General features: G+C 40.8%; 1 protein-coding gene and 2 non-coding genes across 3 annotated transcripts in view; all 3 read left to right on the top strand.

Moving 5' to 3' along the window:
- EIF3A (eukaryotic translation initiation factor 3 subunit A) overlaps positions 1-21,404 on the top strand; it is a 49,545-nt gene that overhangs the window by 11,000 nt on the left and 17,141 nt on the right. Inside the window, exons 5-15 of the mRNA XM_015148293.3 lie at positions 427-626; positions 1,861-2,069; positions 5,581-5,752; positions 10,507-10,611; positions 10,994-11,092; positions 12,131-12,247; positions 12,451-12,636; positions 13,598-13,945; positions 15,349-15,453; positions 15,534-15,647; positions 20,997-21,119. Coding sequence (XP_015003779.1) covers positions 427-626; positions 1,861-2,069; positions 5,581-5,752; positions 10,507-10,611; positions 10,994-11,092; positions 12,131-12,247; positions 12,451-12,636; positions 13,598-13,945; positions 15,349-15,453; positions 15,534-15,647; positions 20,997-21,119 — 1,778 coding nt within the window. The remainder of the gene's footprint in view (positions 1-426; positions 627-1,860; positions 2,070-5,580; positions 5,753-10,506; positions 10,612-10,993; positions 11,093-12,130; positions 12,248-12,450; positions 12,637-13,597; positions 13,946-15,348; positions 15,454-15,533; positions 15,648-20,996; positions 21,120-21,404) is intronic.
- Positions 10,724-10,852, top strand: LOC114670221 (small nucleolar RNA SNORA19). Its single transcript, XR_003719703.1, has one exon. It is a non-coding gene; the product is annotated as a small nucleolar RNA SNORA19 (small nucleolar RNA).
- On the top strand, positions 11,708-11,839 carry LOC114670220 (small nucleolar RNA SNORA19). The gene has a single exon (XR_003719702.1). It is a non-coding gene; the product is annotated as a small nucleolar RNA SNORA19 (small nucleolar RNA).

The following is a 21,404-nucleotide window of genomic DNA, read 5'->3' as shown; positions in this document are numbered from 1 at the left end:
GTTACTATAAGCCCTCAATTTGTATTATGTAGTTTTAATTAGTACAGAACCTTGTTGCTTTCCATGTAAGTTAGATATCAAAGTTCATTATATTTCAGACTAGATTATTTTTACTCTTAGGATTCAAAGTGGTGGGTCTTTGAAAGGTGACTCTTAGATCTAAATTTTAGTTTCCCGTTTGTAAACTCTGCCAGCACCACATTTTAGTTCTAGGCAAGGACCGATGATTATGTTTTTGGTTTTGTTAGGGTTCACTCAAAAGATAGTCTGGATGAAATAAGTTGATTTTCATTGCATCACAAAGACTAATGATGAGTTTGATGAGTCCCGTTAAAATAACTGATTTTAATGTGTGAAATAAAACCTAGTCAAATATTTAAATAGATAGTGGAAGATACCTAATATATTTTACAATTATGCTTATAGCTTTCAAATTCTGCCTCCAATACACGCGTAAGGCTGAATTCCGTAAACTGTGTGACAATTTGAGAATGCACTTATCGCAGATTCAGCGCCACCATAACCAAAGTACGGCAATCAATCTTAATAATCCAGAGAGCCAGTCCATGCATTTGGAAACCAGACTTGTTCAGTTGGACAGTGCTATCAGCATGGAATTGTGGCAGGTATGTTGGACCTATTAGCTTTTCTTTCTAGAAATAATAGTCTGTGTTATTTTTCTCCCCTCTTAATGAATAGCTTCATCTTGGTATGCATTGGTTAATTTCAGTAGATAAGGTAAGGAATTAAAGTTGCCTGATGGGCTGGGAAAAGTTCTGAACAAGAAATCTCAGAATATTTTGTTTCTAGTTGCCTTCTATGAATCGTGGACCAAACCGTATAATCTCTTTCAGACGCAAGTTTCTTGATGTACAAAACAAGACATTGCCACTGCTGCTCGAAGTGTGGTTTCATGACTGGTGTCATTTGTGAACTGTCTGGTCTGTGATGAAATAAGTATAGCATAGAGAAGCATATGCAAAGTTTCTTAGTTGCAATTTTATTGTAAATTTTTTGTGTGTTTACTCTGATAAAAAGTGAACTTTTTCTGTTTCATTTTTGTGGTAATTTTGTATTTTATATTCTTCGGTAAGAGGTTAGAAAAAAAAAAGAATCCTTTACTACTGATTGTTGGAGAAGCGCTGCTGTAGATTATTCTAGATTTCTTAGTAGTGCTTTAGCTGACTGTCTTGCATTGGAGATCTTGGTGGTGGTAGGAAGTTAGTCCTCACCTGGCCCTTTTTCTCTAAGAATCCTCCAAAAACATTCTATGTAATTTTGTAGTCATGTGACCTTGAAGTCTTTTGTATATTTGATGGACAATATTTGATTGAAATTATAGAGGAAGAAACTAAAGATTGGGAGTCTTTGAGCCCAGTGAAAGTGTGATTTGATGTCTTGTTCTTGCCCATGTTTCCTTTTCTATAGGGACACCCATCTTAAAATACTACCTGTAGAAGATGAGTAAACATGCTCCATTATAGAAAAAAATGCATAAATTAAAAGAAGAGACATATTCATCCATTATCTTATCACTCAGAAATAACCTGTTGTATGTCTTTCTAGATTTTTTTCTTTATATTGTCCCAAGTGATGGGATAATATGCCGATATTTTCTTGAGTCTGTTCTGTCTACTTTCCAATATTTCCTAAAGAACTTTTAAAAAGTTTAAGGAGTTAGTGTTTTTGTAATTGTGGCAGTTTTCTAAAATAGATATTATACATGAGTAAAGAGAACCACACAAAGGTATTTTATTTGCTATTTTTATGTTTTCTGTGTTGTAGGTTTCATAGAAATTTGAATTAGATTTTTTTCATGTTATAGAATGCAATGACTTTAATTTGTACTACTAATTTTAGGAAGCATTCAAAGCTGTGGAAGATATTCATGGGCTATTCTCCTTGTCTAAAAAACCACCTAAACCTCAGTTGATGGCAAATTACTATAACAAAGTCTCAACTGTGTTTTGGAAATCTGGAAATGCTCTTTTTCATGCATCTACACTCCATCGTCTTTACCATCTCTCTAGAGAAATGAGAAAGAATCTTACACAAGATGAGATGCAAAGGTAAGAATGTTATACTTGGATAATGTTGAAATTTTGTAACAAATACCTGTTATATGACATGGTATATTCTAGGCCATGGTTTCTCAGCCTCTGCACTGCTGACATTTTGGGTTAGATAATTCTCAGTCGTGGGGCTGTCCTGTGTACTGCAGGTTGTTTAGCAGCATCTCCAGCTTCTCCCCATTAGATGCTAGTAGCAACCACCCCCAGTTGTGACAATTATAGACGTCTCAAGACGTTGCCCTTCCTGAACAGTATTCTTGGACTTTAGTAGTTGGTCTTGAACTCCTCACCTCAGGCGATAAGTAATTCCACTAAAAGCCCAATTGAGAAATTTGAATATTAGCAAAAACACGTTTAACGGATGAGCTTTCTATCCACATACAGGTATTTAGAGTCTATTCTTAGAACAGATAGAAAATTAAGAAAAACCCTTTTTTTTTTTTTTTTTCTTTGGTGAGACGGAGTCTTGCTTTGTTGCCCAGGCCGGAGTGCAGTGGCACGATCTTGGCTCACTGCATCCTCTGCCTCCCATGTTCAAGCGATTCTTCTGGCTCAGTCTCTGGAGTAGCTGGGATTACAGGCACCCACCACCATGCCTGGCTAATTTTTGCATTTTTAGTAGAGACGGGGTTTTACCATATTCGAGGCTGGCCTCGAACTTCTGACCTCATGATCCACCTGCCCCCACCTCTCAAAAGTGCTGGGATTACAGGTGTGAGCCACTGCACCCAACTTTTTTTTTTCCTCTTGAGACAGAAGCCTTCGCTCTTGTTGCACAGGCTGGAGTGCAGTGGTGCGATCTCACTCCACCTCCTGGGTTCAAATAATTCTCCTGCCTCAGCCTCGCGAGCAGCTGGGATTTTAGGTGTGCACCACCATGCCCGGCTAATTTTTTGTATTTTTGGTAGAGATGGGATTTCATGATGCTGGCCAGGCTGTCCTCAAACTCCTGTCCTCAGGTGATCCTCCTGGCTCGGCCTCCCAAAGTGCTGGGATTACAGGTGTGAACCACCATGCCCAGCAAGGTAAATACAAGTCATTTTTTTCCTGATTGCAAAATATTAACTGTAGAATATATGGGACATATTTATTCTTATATAAATACATATGAATGTAAAAAGAAGGGTCTGTAACCCAACAACCTACAGACCATTTTTTCCTCGTGCTCCACACGTTCAGAGAAGCTTCTGTAGCAACAAACTACAGAAATGAGCCCTGACGGCATAGTCTTCCATTTTATTATTTATAACATTACATATAACCTGTTTCCTGTCACTTAAAAAAAAATACATTTCTGGCTGGGCGCAGTGACTCATGCCTGTAATCCCAGCACTTTTCGGAGGCTGAGGTGGATGGATCACTTGAGGTTAGGAGTTCAAGACCAGCCTGGCCAACATGGCAAAACCCTGTCTCTACTAAAAATACAAAAATCAGCTGGGTGTGGTGGCACACGCCTGTAATCCTAGCTACTCGGGAGGCTGAGGCCAGAGAATGGCTTGAACCTGGGAGGTGTAGGTTGTGGTCAGCTGAGATTGTGCCACTGCACTCCAGCCTGGACGATAGAGCAAGACTCCGTCTCAAAAAAAAAAAAAAAAAGCTATTGAACTTACATAACACACATACCACCTGTTTTCTTGTATTGGTAGACCAATTATTTTGTTATCCAGTAGAATTGTGTACAGCAAATTGTCTTTCTTATGTAAAACTATTTTAGAGCAATTCATGGGACCAATTAAATGAGTCCCGCTAGTATATTTTCTTTCTTTCTCTCCTTTGTTCTCTTTTTCTTTGCTTTCTGATACGGTCTTTCTTTCCTTTCTAATAGGATCTTGCTTCCTTGCTCAGGCTGGAGTGTAGTGGTGTGTTGTAGCTCGCCGCATGCATCTTCGAACTCCTGGGCTCAGGCGATTCTTCCACCTCAGCCTTCTGAGTAGCAGAGACTACAGGCGAGCGCGCCACCACGTCCAGCTAATGTTTAATTTTTTTTGTGGAGACGGTCTCGTTATGTTGCCCAGGCTGGTCTCAAAGCTTCTGGTCTCAAGTGATCTACCTGCCTTAGGCCCCCAATGTGTTGGGATTTATAGGCATGAGCCACTGTACCTGGCCACTAGTATACTTTCTTAGAAACTCTTGAGGATGGTGTCCATTATGGCATCCACTGTCACTTATGTAATTCACATCCTTTTTTTTGAGACAGAATTTCGCTCCCGTTGCCCAAGCTGGAGTGCAATGGCGTGATACCGGCTCGCTGCAACCTCCGCCTCCTGGGTTCGAGCGCTTCTCCTGCCTCAGTCTCCCAAGTAGCTGGGATTACAGGCGCCAGCCATCACGCCTGGCTAATTTTTTTTGTAATTTTTTTTTTTTTTGTATTTTTAGTAGAAACAGGGTTTTACCATGTTAGCCAGGCTGGTCTTGATGACCTCAGGTGATCCACCTGCCTCGGCCTTCCAAAGTGCTGGGATTACAGGCGTGAGCCACTGTGCCTGGCCCACATCTGTTTGTTTTAAGGGAAAACATGTTCTTCCAGACACATAGCTTGCTTTCAGAGAGAACTATAATAATAGCATTAGGCTCTCTAGCTCTTAGTACATTATTTGGTTTAATCTTTGCAATAGCCTTATGACTCAGAAAATTGAGTATCTTGCCTAAGGTCACAGTCTTGGAAATGGCGAAGGGGAAATGCTAGCCCTTCAGCTCCAGGGCTCACAGGGTTTGGGGTCCTGCCATGCTCTGAATGCAGCCTGACTTCTTGTTTTCCAGGGATGTGAAAAATTAGCTCCTTGTTTTTGTCTGCCCATCTCCCTCACTACCATAATAGTGTTCACTTGTGATTCTTACAATTTTTTTCTCCCTTATTGCCACTTATTTCCTTAGGGTTTTTTTTTTTTTTTTTTTGAGATAGTCTTACTCTGCCGCCCAGGCTGGAGTGCAGTGGTGCAATCTTGGCTCACTGCACGCTCTGTCTCCTGGGTTTCAAGTGATTCTCCTGCCTCAGCCTCCTGAGTAGCTGGGATTACAGGCGCCTGTCACCGTGTCTGGCTAATTTTTGTATTTTTAGTAGAGATGGGGTTTCACCATGTTGTCCAGGCTGGTCTGGAACTCCTGACCTCAGGTGATCCGCCCGCCTCGGCCTCCCAAAGTGCTGGGATTATAGGTGTGAGCCACTGCGCCTAGTTATTTCCTTAGTTTTTAAACCTGCCTTAATTTTGTAAGGAAATCTGAGGTATATGAATATGCCTTTTCTGCCATTTAATTGCAATCTTTCTGAAGCTAGAAAACACTGACAGTACCGAGTGGATAGATGAAGTTCTGATTCTCTAAGTATTCATTTAAACACAGTCCATTTCTCTTACTCCCGTGCTTTGATGGAATAATATTTATGAATATTGTGCACCGTGGTGATGTACACGTTCTGTCACTAGCACGCCTTAAGATGAAAGAGAAGTGCTTTTCCGCTTATCAAGTATCATTTATAAGCCTAACAGATTGAAAACTTTGTTCTCCATAGAATGTCTACTAGAGTCCTTTTAGCCACTCTTTCCATCCCTATTACTCCTGAGCGTACGGATATTGCTCGACTTCTGGATATGGATGGCATTATAGTTGAAAAACAGCGTCGCCTTGCAACACTACTAGGTCTTCAAGCCCCACCGACACGAATTGGCCTTATTAATGATATGGTTAGTATTAATTTGAGGATTTTTATAGCTTTGGGCAGAAAACTTTGTGGTCAGGTTTAATAACTCATGATTAAATACTAGGAATTCTGATTCAGTGCCGAGGGTTCTGATGTATGGACGGGGAAGCACTGGCGTCAGTCACTGTTCAGTTGAGGCAGTTCCGTCCCAGTAGGTGAGCGGGGGTTAAATTATTGGGAGTTTTGGTGTAGCAGGACTTGGGTTGGCTCTGGGGAATACTATGGGCCAGTCAGTGAGAGAAAAAGTAATGATGGGCAAGAAGGGTCATGGCTTATTTCATGGGAGCTCTAGGAAAACTAATTAAACTGTGTGTGGGAAATATGAAGAGGCTAGGGGTATTAGTATGTTCTCGCACTGCTATAAAGAGATACCCGAGGCCGGGTGTGGTGGCTTATGCCTGTAATCCTAGCACTTTGGGAGGCTGAGGTATGTGGATCACCTGAGGTCAGGAATTTAAGACCAGCCTGGCAAAAACGGCGAAACCTGGTCTCTACTAAAAATACAAAAACTTAGCTGGGCGTAGTGGCACACCTGTAATCCCAGCTCCGCAGGAGGCTGAGTCAGGAGAATTGCTGGAACCTGGGAGGTGGAGGTTGCAATGAGCTGAGATCGTGCCGCTGCACTCCAGCCTGGGTGACAGAGTGAGACTCCTTCTCAAACAGACAAAGAAATAAACAAACAAGAAATACCCGAGACTGGGTAATTTATAAAGAAAAGAGGTTTAATTGGCTCATGGTTCTACAGGCTGTATAGGAAGTATAGTGGCTTCTGCATCTGGGGAGACCTCAGGAAAATTACCGCCATGGTGGAAGGGGAACGGGAAGCAGGTATGGCTTATATGGCTGGAGCAGGAGAAGGAGAGAGAGGGGGAAGGTACCACACAATTTTTTTCTTTTCTTTTTTTTTTTTTTTTTTTTTTGAGACGGAGTCTCGCTCTGTCGCCCAGCCCAGGCTGGAGTGCAGTGGCGCGATCTCGGCTAACTGCAAGCTCCGCCTCCCGGGTTCACGCCATTCTCCTGCCTCAGCCTCCCGAGTAGCTGGGACTACAGGCGCCCACAGCCGCGCCCGGCTAATTTTTTGTATTTTTAGTAGAGACGGGGTTTCACCGTGGTCTCGATCTCCTGACCTTGTGATCCGCCCGCCTCGGCCTCCCAAAGTGCTGGGATTACAGGCGTGAGCCACCGCGCCCGGCTGGTACCACACATTTTTTTTTTTTTTTTTTTTGAGACGGAGTCTCGCTCTGTGGCCCAGGCTGGAGTGCAGTGGCCGGATCTCAGCTCACTGCAAGCTCCGCCTCCCGGGTTCACGCCATTCTCCGGCCTCAGCTTCCCGAGTAGCTGGGACTACAGGCGCTGCCACCTCGCCCGGCTATTTTTTGTATTTCTTAGTAGAGACGGGGTTTCACCGTGTTAGCCAGGATGGTCTCGATCTCCTGACCTCGTGATCCGCCCATCTCGGCCTCCCAAAGTGCTGGGATTACAGGCTTGAGCCACCGCGCCCGGCCGGTACCACACATTTTTAAACAACCAGATCTTGAGAGAACTCTTAATCATGAGGATGGGCCTAGGGGGATGGTGTTAAATCATTAGAAACTGCCCCCATGATTTAGTCACCTCCCACCAGGCCACACTCCAACATTGGAGATTACAGTTGAACACGAGATTTGGGTGGGTACACAGATCCAAACCATATCAGTAGGGGAGAAGGTAAGGTAGACTTACCTTCAGTGTCTGATGTTCAGTGTCTGAACAACTAAAATATTTTCACAACGTTTTTCTCTTAAACTTTCATTTTATGTTATTAAATAGTATGGACTTAATTAGGGTTATTCAGTGAAATTGTATGTGAAATACTTTTTAAAATGCAGATTTCTAGGTTTTACCTAGCAAATATAATACAAAAGTTTTAGAGTGTGGAGCCTAAGATGTGGTGGTGGTGGTGGTGGTGTTTTTGAGACGAGGTCTAACTCTGTTGCTCAGGCTGGGGTGCGGTGGTGCGATTTCAGCTCACTGTAACCACGACCTCCCAGGTTCAAGTGATTCTCCTACCTCAGCCTCCCAAGTAGCTGGAATTACAGGCGCACACCACTACAGTGGTTTATATTTTTAGTAGAGATGGGGTTTTGCCACGTTGGCTAGGCTGGTCTGGAACTCCTGGCCTCAAGTGATCCACCCCCCCCTTGACTTCCCTAAGTGCTAGGATTATGGGTGTGAGCCACCACACTGGCCAGATTTGTGTGTCTTTTCATTGTTTCACATTGATGGAATTTTCCATTCAGTGGAAATTTGTTGAGTGCCTGTTATGTGCCTAGCAAGTGAAACTGAAGGGAGAAGTTGTATTCTAGGGGAGCTTAAATTCTAGGGATTCTCATTGAAACAGTCTGACTTGGTTATTAGAGTCACCTCCAGTAGATTACTTTGGGATAAGAGAAGGAGGGATAAGTATTAGAGAAAAGTATTAAGGAAAAATCAACTTGGCTGTATGTTTACCAAGAATGGAGTTCAAATCATTAACAGTCCCTAATTCATGAATATAGCAATTAAATAAAAAAGATAATGGCAAGCTCTCTCAGATATTTTAAAAATGTGTTCTGAGGAATCACCTATATTCACTCTGGTAAAAGCTAGATAAAAGGCCTAAATTTTCTGCAATAGTCAATTTAAGTAAGAACAAATAGGTTTTCTAGATAGTGGCATTTTTCTTTTATGACATAGTAATGCAGATTTGCTTTGTAGTTAACTTTTGCGAAGAGTTCCTGCAGAGCAGCTTTTTTTCTACTTTGTATGCCTCCATGTTTTTCTCTGCTGCCGCTGCCCACAGAGTTCAACTGTTTATGGGATAGATGCAGGACTCAGTGTAATAAAGCAATAGCAGTGTCTTGGGGAAGAGGTTTCATTAGCAAATAAAACATTTGCTAATACAAAATTGGCTTCTAATTTTTAAAGCTGAAGAAATGTGCCACACTGGAAGGATAATCCACGTCACCTTGCTGTTAAAGTTGATCTCGGCCAGGCGTGGTAGCTCACATCTTTAATCCTAGCACTTTGGGAGGCCAAGGCGGGTGGATCACTTCAGGTCAGGAGTTAGAAACCAGCTTGGCCACTGTGGTGAAACCACATCTCTACTAAAAATACAAAAAAAAAAAAAAATTAGCTGGGCATGGCGGTGCGTGCGTGTAATCCCAGTTACTCGGGAGGCTGAGGCAGGAGAATCGCTTGAACCTGGGAGGTAGAGGTTGCAGTGAGCTGAGATCGTGCCACTGCACTCTAGCCTGGGTGACAGACCGAGACTCCATCTCAAAAAAAAAAAAAAAAAGATGTTCTCTTAGACTTAGATTTAATATACTGCAATATGTTGTCCCAGAAGCGAAAGACCTTTACAATTGTCCGGAAGTAGAATTTAAGCCACTAAAGGTCTGTGAGCAAGTCAATCAGTGATCACTCATGGGTAACATTGGACCGGCAGCTAGGGCGTCTAGATTAGGGTCCTCATTGTGCCCATAGAGTGTAAACTTTTAGGAGGATACCCGTTAGTGTCACGTGAATGGATTAGCTGACTGCCAAGAGGCATTTATCAACTTCTTGAGTTGACCATATATCCAAGGTCAATACCTGAGCGTTAGGCTTCCATCACCAAATTTGTGAGACAGAGTGATTCCCTTATCTCAGGAAAAGACTCAAACATTCCTAAGAGTGACTTTTAAATCAGAAAGTAAACCAATTGTGTATTTTAGTGAGAAATATAATTTAGTAGATTATGGCAACCTTTCACATTCCCTATTTGGAAGGGGAGCTACATGAATAATCTAAAATAACTTGATAGGAATGAAATTAGAGCTGTTAAATTTTTGTTTTCCTCTTAAAGGTAGATTCCAAGTTAGGGAATTTTATTTGTATGCATATACCACACCTTATTGCAGTCAAGGTAAATGGATGCTTATAAGGGGGAAGTGTTAGAATGGTGTCAGTCTTGTACCCATTTTACATTAGAGTTAACCTTAGCCCTGAGTGCTCACGTGTGTGGGCGCCCTCCTGACTTGGGGATGTGATCTGCCAACGTTTGCCTCGGTTTTGTTACCCACTCTCTATGGGTGCACACTTCTGTGCTTTGCTCTGTCCCAGCAGTTATTCTGTCCTTGGGTTAACAGTTCCTAAAAAATGACATATTCCATGGTAAAATTGAAGTCTATATAAATGGGGTGATATGTGAAATTCTTTTTCTCACCGTTATGTCTGTGAGATTTATTCATGTGTTCTATGTAGTTGTTCTTTTTTGAGCATTTTTGTTTATTTTATGAACACAGCACTATCCTATTGATGAGTATGTGAATTCTCCCCAGTTTGGAGCTATTAGAAATAGTGCTGTCGTGATTATTTTTGTGTGACAATGTATATAAAAGTAAAATTCCGGTATTTTCCTTGTTATTGGTAATAAAATATTCCATTGACCACAGTAGTTGTCTTTGTGAATATTTAATTGGTTGTGGTTGTGTTTTTTAGAGTTTCCTTTTTGCATACCTGTGGGGCTTTTCACTGTAGGTTAGTGTGCATAGCGTGGGGCAAGAGACCCAGCATAGTTGTACTTTGGATTCATTTTTGGTAAATTTAGAGGAGATTGAGGCTTGGTGATTTTTTAAATCGTTTTCCAGATTTCCAATGCTATCATTTATACTAAGTTCAGAATTTTAGTTGGAAAATTTCCTTTGGCAGTTACATCTTTTGTTTTGCTTACTCTAGGTCAGATTTAATGTACTACAATATGTTGTCCCAGAAGTGAAAGACCTTTACAATTGGCTTGAAGTGGAATTTAACCCATTAAAACTCTGTGAGCGAGTCACAAAGGTAAGCCTTTGTATTTTAGTTTTGGTTGTTACCACACAGTTGGCCTTATTGCAGTTTTGGGTTGTATTGATACTTGTTAAGAGAGAAGTTTTGTCCTATGTGTTGGAATTCAGGGCACATTTCATTGTCTTTTTTCTTTGTTTCAAGAGGAAAGATATTTCTGATGTGCTAAACAAACATTTGGAGGTTAATTAGCAGCATGACTAATTTAGTCATTGCTGCCAGTCACCTTCAAACAAGTATCAGTAGCTTCATGATACATTTTGTATTTCTTTGCATTGGATGATGTTTTTGTATATTAAAAAAACTGAAAGAGTTTTAGATGTTTTAGTATCTATTATGTAGAAAGTATGATTCTCTTTCAACTTAATGAATTTTATAGGTTCTAAATTGGGTTAGGGAACAACCTGAAAAGGAACCGGAATTGCAACAGTATGTGCCACAACTGCAAAACAACACCATCCTCCGCCTTCTGCAGCAGGTAAAAATAAAGTGTTTTGTGGAAGAACTAGAATTTCCTTGGTTGTATGTGCTCATCATGAAACTAAAAACTGGAAAAATCTAGACCTGCCTAGGAAGTGAGAACCTCCCCATGTTCTGCCCCTGCCAAAAATTAGTCTATTTATTAATTTGAAAATCAGAGTTATTATATTCACGTATTTTGTAATGCACTTTTTTTTTTTTTGGTCAAACACTGTCTTTGGGCATTTTTCCTTGTTAGTAATGTACGGGCTACCTTATTCCATTTAAGGTACCGTGGTGTATTTATTCAGACTCTCTTGATGAAAACCTATATTATTAGATTTTTTTTTTTCTTGTTAGAAGTCTTGTAGCATTGATCATCTTTCATACATGTATCTTTGCACACTTCTGTTACTTTCCGTGGCATAAGAAGTGGAATTAGTCATAGTGTTTATGGATTTAAAGCTTTAATAGCTATTCAGAAGCCTGGATTAATAGATCCTCCCACTGTGAGTGAATAAGACAGCCTTTTCATTTATTTTAGTCCAGGGGCTTAAGTAAGTGCTCCCATTTTGTTTTCCATTTGTTTCATTTGGGAAGGAGGGCCTTTTATTATATTTTCATCTCAGTATTTGTGCACATGTCATTGACCTGCTTTCTTCTGTATATGTGAGCAGTGTTATTTCTTATGTGCTATACAAATAATTGAAGGCTAATTAGCAGTATAACTATAAAAAGTAATGCTGCCAGTCTCCTTCAGACAAAAATTCTATAAGAAGTGTTTAAATATATTCGGTAAGTAGCAGGTTTTTAGGCTTTTTTGTTTTACGACAACTAGGATTTGAAAAGATTATAGGTTTGAGAATAGTATGGTAATGGTTCTCAAAGCATGGGGTTTAGAGTTGATAGTCTGGGATTAGCATTCTGGCTTTGACAATGTACTGCTAACATAAATTCTCTGGCATAATTTCTACTTCCCATGACTGTCATGAGATTGCACATAAAAAGTGCTGAATAAATAGTGACTCGTGTTATTAACCCTATGTTTTCTATGCAGGTGTCACAGATTTATCAGAGCATTGAGTTTTCTCGTTTGACTTCTCTGGTTCCTTTCGTTGATGCTTTCCAACTGGAACGGGCCATAGTAGACGCAGCCAGGCATTGCGACTTGCAGGTAGGTATGTGCTGTAAGGAGATAGGAGAAGGCCCTTGAGGACTAGAAAAACATGTATCTTTTGTTTCTCGGCTTTTGGTACAGTGATACCATTTTAAAGTTTACTGAGTGAACTTTTCCAGCTTTTGTATATGACGTTCTTCTGTTACTTTTTGACTTCATGCTTACTTATGGATTTAACCATTGATAATTTAATTTTTAAGGTTCGTATTGATCACACTTCTCGGACCCTGAGTTTTGGATCTGATTTGAATTATGCTACTCGAGAAGATGCTCCGATTGGTCCTCATTTGCAAAGCATGCCTTCCGAGCAGATAAGAAATCAGCTGACAGCCATGTCCTCAGTACTTGCAAAAGCACTTGAAGTCATTAAACCAGCTCATATACTGGTATGCATCTTCCCGGGGAAATAAATCCCAGAAGTTTTGAGGGACTCTTGGGCCATGTCTTTCACAAAGAGGTTTGAGACAATATCTGAGAGAAGGGATTTATGATATATTTCCTATAGAATTGTACTTGGTAGTTTTGTTATTTGATCAAATACACAAATCATTGAGCTTTCTTCCGTCGAACAAAATACTTCTCTGTGTAGGTAATGTAAAAGTGTGGATTATGTTACAGAAACAGCAGAGTAGACATAGGATTCCTCAAATAGTGAAGTACAGTGAGTGGATTTTTCCCTCCTGCTTCTTTCTTTCTTTCTTTCTTTCTTTCTTTCTTTCTTTCTTTCTTTCTTTCTTTCTGTTGTTGTTGTTGTTGTTGTTGTTGTTGTTTGAGATGGAGTCTCACTCTGTCACCCATGCTGGAGTGCAGTGACACCATCTCGGCTCACTGCAGTGTCCACCTCCTGAGTTCAAGCAATTCTTGTGCCTCAGCCTCCTGTGTAGCTGGGACTACAGGCACGTGCCACGTGCCCAGCTAATGTTTTGTATTCTTAGTAGAGATGGGGTTTCACCATGTTGGCCATGCTGGTCTCAAAACTCCTGGCCTCAAGTGATCCACCCACCTTGGCCTCCCAAAAGTGCTGGGATTACAGGCGTGAGCCACTACCTGTAACAAGTTATTTCTTGTTTGTGAGCTCTGTTAATGAACACCTAAGGTAGGTTTGGTGCAGTGAAAAGTTGTCTTAGCTAGGAGAGCTTCTTTAGCTGCGTCATTGCTATTAAAAGACTGAGTAGGAGCAACACCATAGCATTTGATACTGAAAACAAACAGCTTGAATAGTGTCATCTTCCATTATCAAATGCAGATACATAGAAAATGCATCAGGATTATTTTGTAATTTCTTTAATGTCTAATACCAGAGGATGTTAATTTTGGTCATTTAAAAAAATTCATTTGGTTTTGAAGCAAGAGAAAGAAGAACAGCATCAGTTGGCTGTTACTGCATACCTTAAAAATTCACGAAAAGAGCACCAGCGAATCCTGGCTCGCCGCCAGACAATTGAGGAAAGAAAAGAGCGCCTTGAGAGTCTGAATATTCAGCGTGAGAAAGAAGAATTGGAACAGAGGGAAGCTGAACTCCAGAAAGTACGGAAGGCTGAGGAAGAGAGGCTGCGCCAGGAAGCGAAGGAGAGAGAGAAGGAGCGTATCTTACAGGAACATGAACAAATCAAAAAGAAAACTGTTCGAGAGCGTTTGGAGCAGATCAAGAAAACAGAACTGGGTGCCAAGGCATTCAAAGATATTGACATTGAAGTATGTAGCATTTTAGTCATTAAAAAGCTAGTTTTATCCAGGTATTTTGTACTCTTAGAACCATAGTAGTCCTGTACCATTTGTTGGCTTGTTGAGTTATTTCACACATTTTGGTACAGCTGGTCATGACTAAATCTGTGAGTAAGCATATGTTTATTGCTCTGGGAAGTTTTGTGTTTGTTTTTTTGAGACGGAGTCTCTTGTCGCCCAGGCTGGAGTGCAGTGATGTGATCTCGGCTCACTGCAACTTCAAGTGATTCTCCTGCCTCAATCTCCCAAGTAGCTGGCATTGCAGGCACCTGCCACCACACCCAGCTAATTTTTTGTATTTTTAGTAGAGACAGCTTTTCACCACGATGGCCAAGCTGGTCTCGAACTCCTGACCTCAGGTGACCTGCCTGCCTCAGCCTCCCAAAGGGCTGGGATTACAGGAGTGAGTCACCGCACCCGGCCTGCTCTGTGCAGTTTTAACTACTATATATTAATCACAGAACAGGTTGCATATCCCTTATCTACAATGCTTGAGAGCAGATACCTTTCAGATTTTGGATTTTTTTGGATTTTGGAATATTTGCATGTATATATAATGAGATATTTTGGGGATTGGAGTAAAGTCTAAACACGAAATTAATTTGTTTTATAAGACTTTTTTTTTTTTTTTTTTCTTTGTGGGAGACAGTCTCACTCTGTTGCCCAGGTTGGAGTACAGTGGTATGATATTGGCTCACTGCAACTTCTGCCTCCCAGGTTCAAGCAATTTTCTAGCCTCTGCCTCCCAAGTAGCCAGGATTATAGGGGTGTGCCACCACGCCTGGCTACGTTTTGTATTTTTTGTAGAGATGGGGTTTCACCATGTTGGCCTGGCTGGTCTTCAGCTCCTGACCTCAAGTGATCTACCTGCCTCAGCCTCCCAAATTGCTGGGATTACAGGTGTGACGCACCACACAAGGCCTGTTTCATAGACATCTTATACACGTAGCCTGAAAGTAATTTTATACACTATTTTACATAATTTTGTGCGTGAAACAAAGTTTTAATGCATTTTTACTGACCTGTCACCTGGGTCAGTTGTGGAATTTTACACTTGTGGCACCATGTTGGTGGTCAGAAAGCTTTAAAATTTGTAGCATTTCAGATTTTGGGTTTTCTGATTAGGTTTGCTTACCCTGTTTAGTAGAATGTGGGTAGATGTAGGTTGGAGGAGTGAGAAAAAGATGTATGGATAATTTTTTCCTTGTGGTCAAGTGGAAATAAGGCTATTGTATGATGTTTTTACATTTCCTAAATTATCATCCATTGTAACAATGAAAGCAATTTAGGATTTTATTCTAGAAAGCAGTGAGTTATGTTAGGCATTGCTTGTTTATCCTTGTTAACAATTGTGCATTTGTATTACCTTTTAGGACCTTGAGGAATTGGATCCAGATTTTATCATGGCTAAACAGGTTGAACAACTGGAGAAAGAAAAGAAAGAACTTCAGGAACGCCTAAAGAATCAAGAAAAGAAGGTAAATGAAAGGATTGGTAAACCTTTAACATACCAAGTTAAGAGATTTTTAAAAACTACATGTGTTATCGTGTCATTCAGATTGACTATTTTGAAAGAGCCAAACGTTTGGAAGAAATTCCTTTGATAAAGAGCGCTTACGAGGAACAGAGAATTAAAGACATGGATCTGTGGGAGCAACAAGAGGAAGAAAGAGTAAGTTTTTAATTTAATTGTAATATTTTTAGATTGTAATTAAATCCTCTGCCAGTGATGGAACCAAGCATTCAGAATTGCTTTATTTTGTATTCTTCTGCTAGAAATGGTGCTCTAATGGCTGCCTATGAACAGATTGGTAGAAAGATGGAACATTTCACGATAGAGATTACAAATGAAACTTGGAAAACAAAGGACAACTGAAAAGCCCATTTTACAAAAAACTGCTTTATGTACACTTTAAATGGGTAAATTGTATGGCATGTTTATACAACTCATAGTTTTCAGTTTACTTGCAGAATTGTGCAGCCATCTCCACAATCTAATTTTAAAACATATCTCAAAAAGAAGTTCTAAACCATTAGCAATAGTCATCCCTATTCTTTCCTACCACCCCAGCCCTAGGCAACTGCTAAACTACTCCTTTAGATTTGCTGCTTCTGGACATTTTATATAAATGGAATTGTGTACTATGTGGTCTTTTGTGACTAAACAGGTCATTCCATAGTTTTGTTAATTTATAGTGTATATTATATTTACTTGATACAAAAGCAGGGTTTACAAATGCTTATGGCACCAAATATGTAGTAAAAGTGAGTGAACAGATCTGGTTTAAAAAAGTAACCATAAGCAGGAGACAAACATCTGTGTAGAATGTAATAGAATGCAGCCTTTTCTTGGTTTTATCTGAATGTTGTCACCTGGAGATTAATGGACCTAGGATTGCCAGCTCTTCCCATTTTTTCAGGAGAAGTTGGAATTTTTGTGATAATTCTCTTAACATGTAAATATTAAAAACTAATTAGAAAAGTGCTGCAGACCAAATTGGGTTATTTGGAGCCTTCCGTTTTTTCACATAGGGCAGAAAGGAAATAGCCATATATCATCTTGCATTGATTAAAATGCCTTTAAAAATTAAACCATGGTGTTTGGTGTTACCATGTCATATTTATTATTTTATTTTATTATATATAGGCAAACCTCGTTTTATTGTGCTTCACTTTATTGTGCTTTTGTGTTGTTACCCAGGCAGGTCTCACAGTCCTGGGCTCAAGCGAATCTCCTGGCTGGGCCTCCCAAAGTGCTGTGATTATGGGTGTGAGCCACCATGCCTCCTCCAGCCCCCCTATATTACTATTTTTATTCTTATTTTTTCTTTTACATATTAAAAGTTTGTAGTAACCTTGTATTGAGCAAGTCTGTTGACACCATTTTTCCAACAGCATGTGTTCATTTCATGTCTCTGTCACATTTTGGTAATTCTCAAAGTATTTCATACTTTTTCATTATTATATTTGTTATAGTGATCAGTGATTACTATTGTAATTATTTTGGGGTGCCACGAACCACACTCATATAAGGCGGAGAACTTAATCTGTAAATGTTGTGTCTCTTCTGACTGTTCTACTGACTGGCCATTCCCTGACTATCTCTCCCTGTCCTTGAGCCTTCCTATTATTCCCTGAGACATTTATATATATATATTTATTTATTTATTCATTCGAGACAGAGTTTCATTCTGTTGCCCAGGCTGGAGTGCAGTGGTGCAGTCTTGGCGCACTGCAACCTCTGCCCCCCAGGATCAAGTGATTCTCCGTCCTCAACATCCCAAGTGTGTTTTCAGTGGAGACGGGGTCACCATGTTGGCTGGGCTGGTCTTGAGCTCCTGACCTCAAGTGTTCCGCCCGCCTCAGCCTCCCAAAGTGCTGGGATTATAGGCGTGAGCCACTATATGCTTGGCTCCTGAGACATAATATTGAAATTAGGCTAATTAACAATCCCACAATGGCTTTTAAGTGTTCGAGTGAATAGAAGAGTTGCCTGTCTCTCACTTTAAATCAAATGCTAGAAATGATTAAGCTTAGTGAGGAAGGCATGTTGAAAGCTAGGCCTCTTGAACTAATCAAGTTGTGAATGCAAAGGAAAAGTTCTTGAAATTAAAAATGCTACTCCTGGCCGGGCGCGGTGGCTCAAGCCTGTAATCCCAGCACTTTGGGAGGCCGAGGCGGGCGGATCACAAGGTCAGGAGATCGAGACCACAGTGAAACCCCGTCTCTACTAAAAATACAAAAAATTAGCCGGGCGTGGTGGCGGGCGCCTGTAGTCCCAGCTACTCAGGAGGCTGAGGCAGGAGAATGGCAGGAACCCGGGAGGCGGAGCTTGCAGTGAGCCGAGATCGCGCCACTGCACTCCAGCCTGGGCAACAGCGTGAGACTCCGTCTCAAAAATAAATAAATAATAAATAAATAAATAAAAAATAAAAATGCTACTCCAGTGAACACATAAACAGTGAGAAAGTGAAACAGCCTTTATTGCTGATATGGAAAAAGTTTCATTGGTCTGGATCAAACCAGCCACAACATTCCCTTCAGCCAAGCCTAATCCAGAGCAAGCCTCTAACGCTCAACAGTTAATACTACAAAGGCTGAGAGCGGTTAGAAAGCTGCAAAAGGCGGGGCCCGGTGGCTCACGTCTGTAATCTCAGAACTTTGGGAGGTCAAGGTGGGCGGATCACTTGAGGTTAGGAGTTTGAGACCAGCCTGGCCAACATGGTAAGACCCCATCTCAACTAAAAATACAAACATTAGCCGGGCGTGGTGGCGGACACCTGTAATCCCAGACACTCAGGAGGCTGAGGCAGGAGAATTGCATGAACCTGGGAGGCAGAGGTTTCAGTGAGCTGAGATTGCGCCACTACACTCCAGCCTGGGCAACCGAGGGAGACTCTGTATCAATAAATGTATAAATATATATCTATATATATAAATAAATAAGGGAAGCTGCAGAAGGAAAGTATGAAGCTAGCAAAAGTTGGTTCATAAGGTTTAAGGAAAACTGTTTTTATAACATGAAAGTACAATGTGAAGCAGCAAGTGCTGATGGAGGAGCTACAGCAAGTTATTCAGAAGATTTCGCTGAGATAGTTGATGAAGGTGGCTACACTGAACAAGAGATTTTCTTGCTGTTTTGAGAGACAGGATCTTGCTGTATCACCCAGGCTGGAGTGCAGTGGCGCGACCTCAGCTCCCTACAACGTCTACCCCCTGGACTCAAGTGCCAACTTCAGCCTCCTGAGTAGCTGGGACCACAGGCGTGAACCACCATGCCAGCATTTTTTTTTTTTTGTATTTTTAGTGGAGATGGGGTTTCGCCAGGCTTCCCAGGCTGGTCTCAAACTCTGGAAGTCAAGCAGTTCGCCTGCCTCAGCCTCCCAAAGTGTTGGGATTACAGGGGTCAGCCATGGTGCCCAGCCAATAGATTTTCAGGGTAGATGAAACGACCTTCTGTTGGAAGAAGATGGCCAACTAGGTCTTTCATATGTAGAGAGAAGGCAGTGCCGAGCTTCAGAGCATTGAAGGGTATGCTCACTGTTTAGGGGTTAATGCAGCTGCTAACTGGAAGTTGAGGCCAATTCTCATCATTCCAAAAATCCTAGGGTCCGTAAGAATTATGCTGCGTCTACCCTTTCTGTGGTCTGTGCATGAAAGAAAGTCTGAATGACAGCATATCTGTTAATAGCATGGTTTGCTGAATATTTTAAGCCCCCTGTTGAGACCTACTGCTCAAAAAAAGAAAGAGTTTTCAGAATATTGCTGCTCATTGACAATGCATCTGATCATATGACAGCTCTGATGGGGATGTATAAAAGAGATTAATGTTTGTATTCATGCCTGTTAACACAGTATGCATTCTGCACCCCATAGATCTAGGAATAACTTTTGTCTTTTGAGTCTTATTATTTAAGAAATATATTTCATAAGACTGTAGCTGCCATAGTGATTCCTTTGATGGATCTGGGCAAAGTACATTGCAAACCTGCTGGAAGGAATTCTTCATTCCAGATGCCATTAAGACCATTTGTGATTTGTGGGAGGAGGTCAAAATATCAACATTAGCAAGAGTTTGGAAGAAGTTGATTCCAAGCCTCATGGATGACTTGGAGGGGTACATGAGTAGTGTGGAGAAAATAATTGCAGATGTGGTGAAAACAGCAAGAGAAGTAGAGTTAGATGTATACGCTGGGTGGGGTAGCTCACACCTCTAATCCCAGCTCTTTGGGAGACTGAGGTAGGCAGATTGCATGAGTCCAGGAGTTGGAGACCAGCCTGGGCAACATGGTGAAAACTTGTCTCTACAAAAACATAGGAAAATTAGCCAGGTGTGGTGGAGTGTGCCTGCAGTTCTAGCTACTTGGGAGGCTGAGGTGGGAGGATGTGGAGGTTGCAGTGAACTGAGATGGTGCCATTGCACTCCAGTGCTTGGGTGACAGAGACAGAGCCTGTCTCAAAAAAAAAAAAAAACCCACAAAAAACAAAAAAAGACTATAACCTGAAGATGTGACTGAATTGCTGCAATCTCATGATAAAGCTTGACTGGGTGAGGAGTTGCTTCTTATGGATGAGCAAAGTAAGTGGTTTCTTGAAATCTGGTGAAAATGCTATGAACATTGTTGACCTGACAACAAAGGATTTAGAATATTCCATAAGTGTAGTTGATAAAGCAGCAACAGGGTTTGAGAGGATTGGATCAAATTGAAATTCTGCTCTTAAGTTAAAAACTGTCAACCAGTGCCACATGCTAGATAAATCTTTTGTACGAGGTTGCAATTGGTGTGGCAAACTTCATTGTTACCTATTTTAAGAAATTACCATAGTCACCCCATCCTTTAGTACCCGCCACTCTGATCAGTCAACAGTTGTCAACATTGGGGCAAGACTCCACTAGCAAAAAGATGATGACTCATTGAAGGCTCAGGTGATCACTAGCATTTTTTAGGAATAAAGTATTTTTTGTTTTCTTTGAGAACAGGAGTCTCACCATATTGTCCAGGCTGATCTTGCACTGCTGGGCTCAAGTGATTCTCTTGCCTCAGCATACTACTGCATCCCACTTACAGTATTTTAAAATTAAAGTTTGTACATTGGTGTTTTAGACATGCTGTTGTATACTTTGATAGATTGTAAACTTTTATATGCATCGGATAACCAAAAAATCTATGTTACTTGCTTTATTGCAATATTTTCTTTATTGTGGTGGTCTAGAACCAAACCTGCAGTGCCTCCAAGGTGTGTCCGTATATCATACTTTTTCCTTTATAAAGTTCCTGGTGTCATGGGGCTAAATAAAAACTGTCTCTCCTAAATGCCTCAGGATTACTTTGTCTACCTCTTGCCCCTAGTTGTCTTCTGGGGACCTGTTGACATGGATGGTAGTTAATGCTTTTTTTATGGCATGATAGAAGGGGCAATGAAGCAGCTTCTAATTTTTCAAGAGTATTTGTCAGTAATTTGGGGTTGATGAGTAAAAAAAAGTGATGCTTTGAAATGTCACTGTATTTTGTACTTGCAGATTACTACAATGCAGCTAGAACGTGAAAAGGCTCTTGAACATAAGAATCGAATGTCACGAATGCTTGAAGACAGAGATTTATTTGTAATGCGACTCAAAGCTGCACGGCAGTCTGTTTATGAGGTGAGCTTGCTGATTTTTGGGAAATGCTGATTCGTGAGCTTTCTAGTATTGGCTGAAGTGTTCTCCCTTAACAAATTGGTATATTGTCTTGAGTTACTGTGTATAACGGTCATTCAAATAATAGTAGAACTTTTTGGATAATATTTCGTAAGCAAAACAATCACCTAAAGAAATTGTTCTAAAGGTGAAAGTTGAACGCACAGTTTAATACAAGTTTTGTGTACTGTTTTTGTTAGAAATAAAAAAACTAGATCAAAATGTCCCGGGCTTAGGTTCTAATTTGAT

The sequence above is a fragment of the Macaca mulatta genome, chromosome 9 (genome assembly GCF_049350105.2).
Source record: "Macaca mulatta isolate MMU2019108-1 chromosome 9, T2T-MMU8v2.0, whole genome shotgun sequence".
NCBI lineage: Eukaryota > Metazoa > Chordata > Mammalia > Primates > Cercopithecidae > Macaca > Macaca mulatta.
The sequence above is the reverse complement of the archived record's forward strand: the minus strand, read 5'-3'. Positions and strand labels throughout refer to the sequence as shown.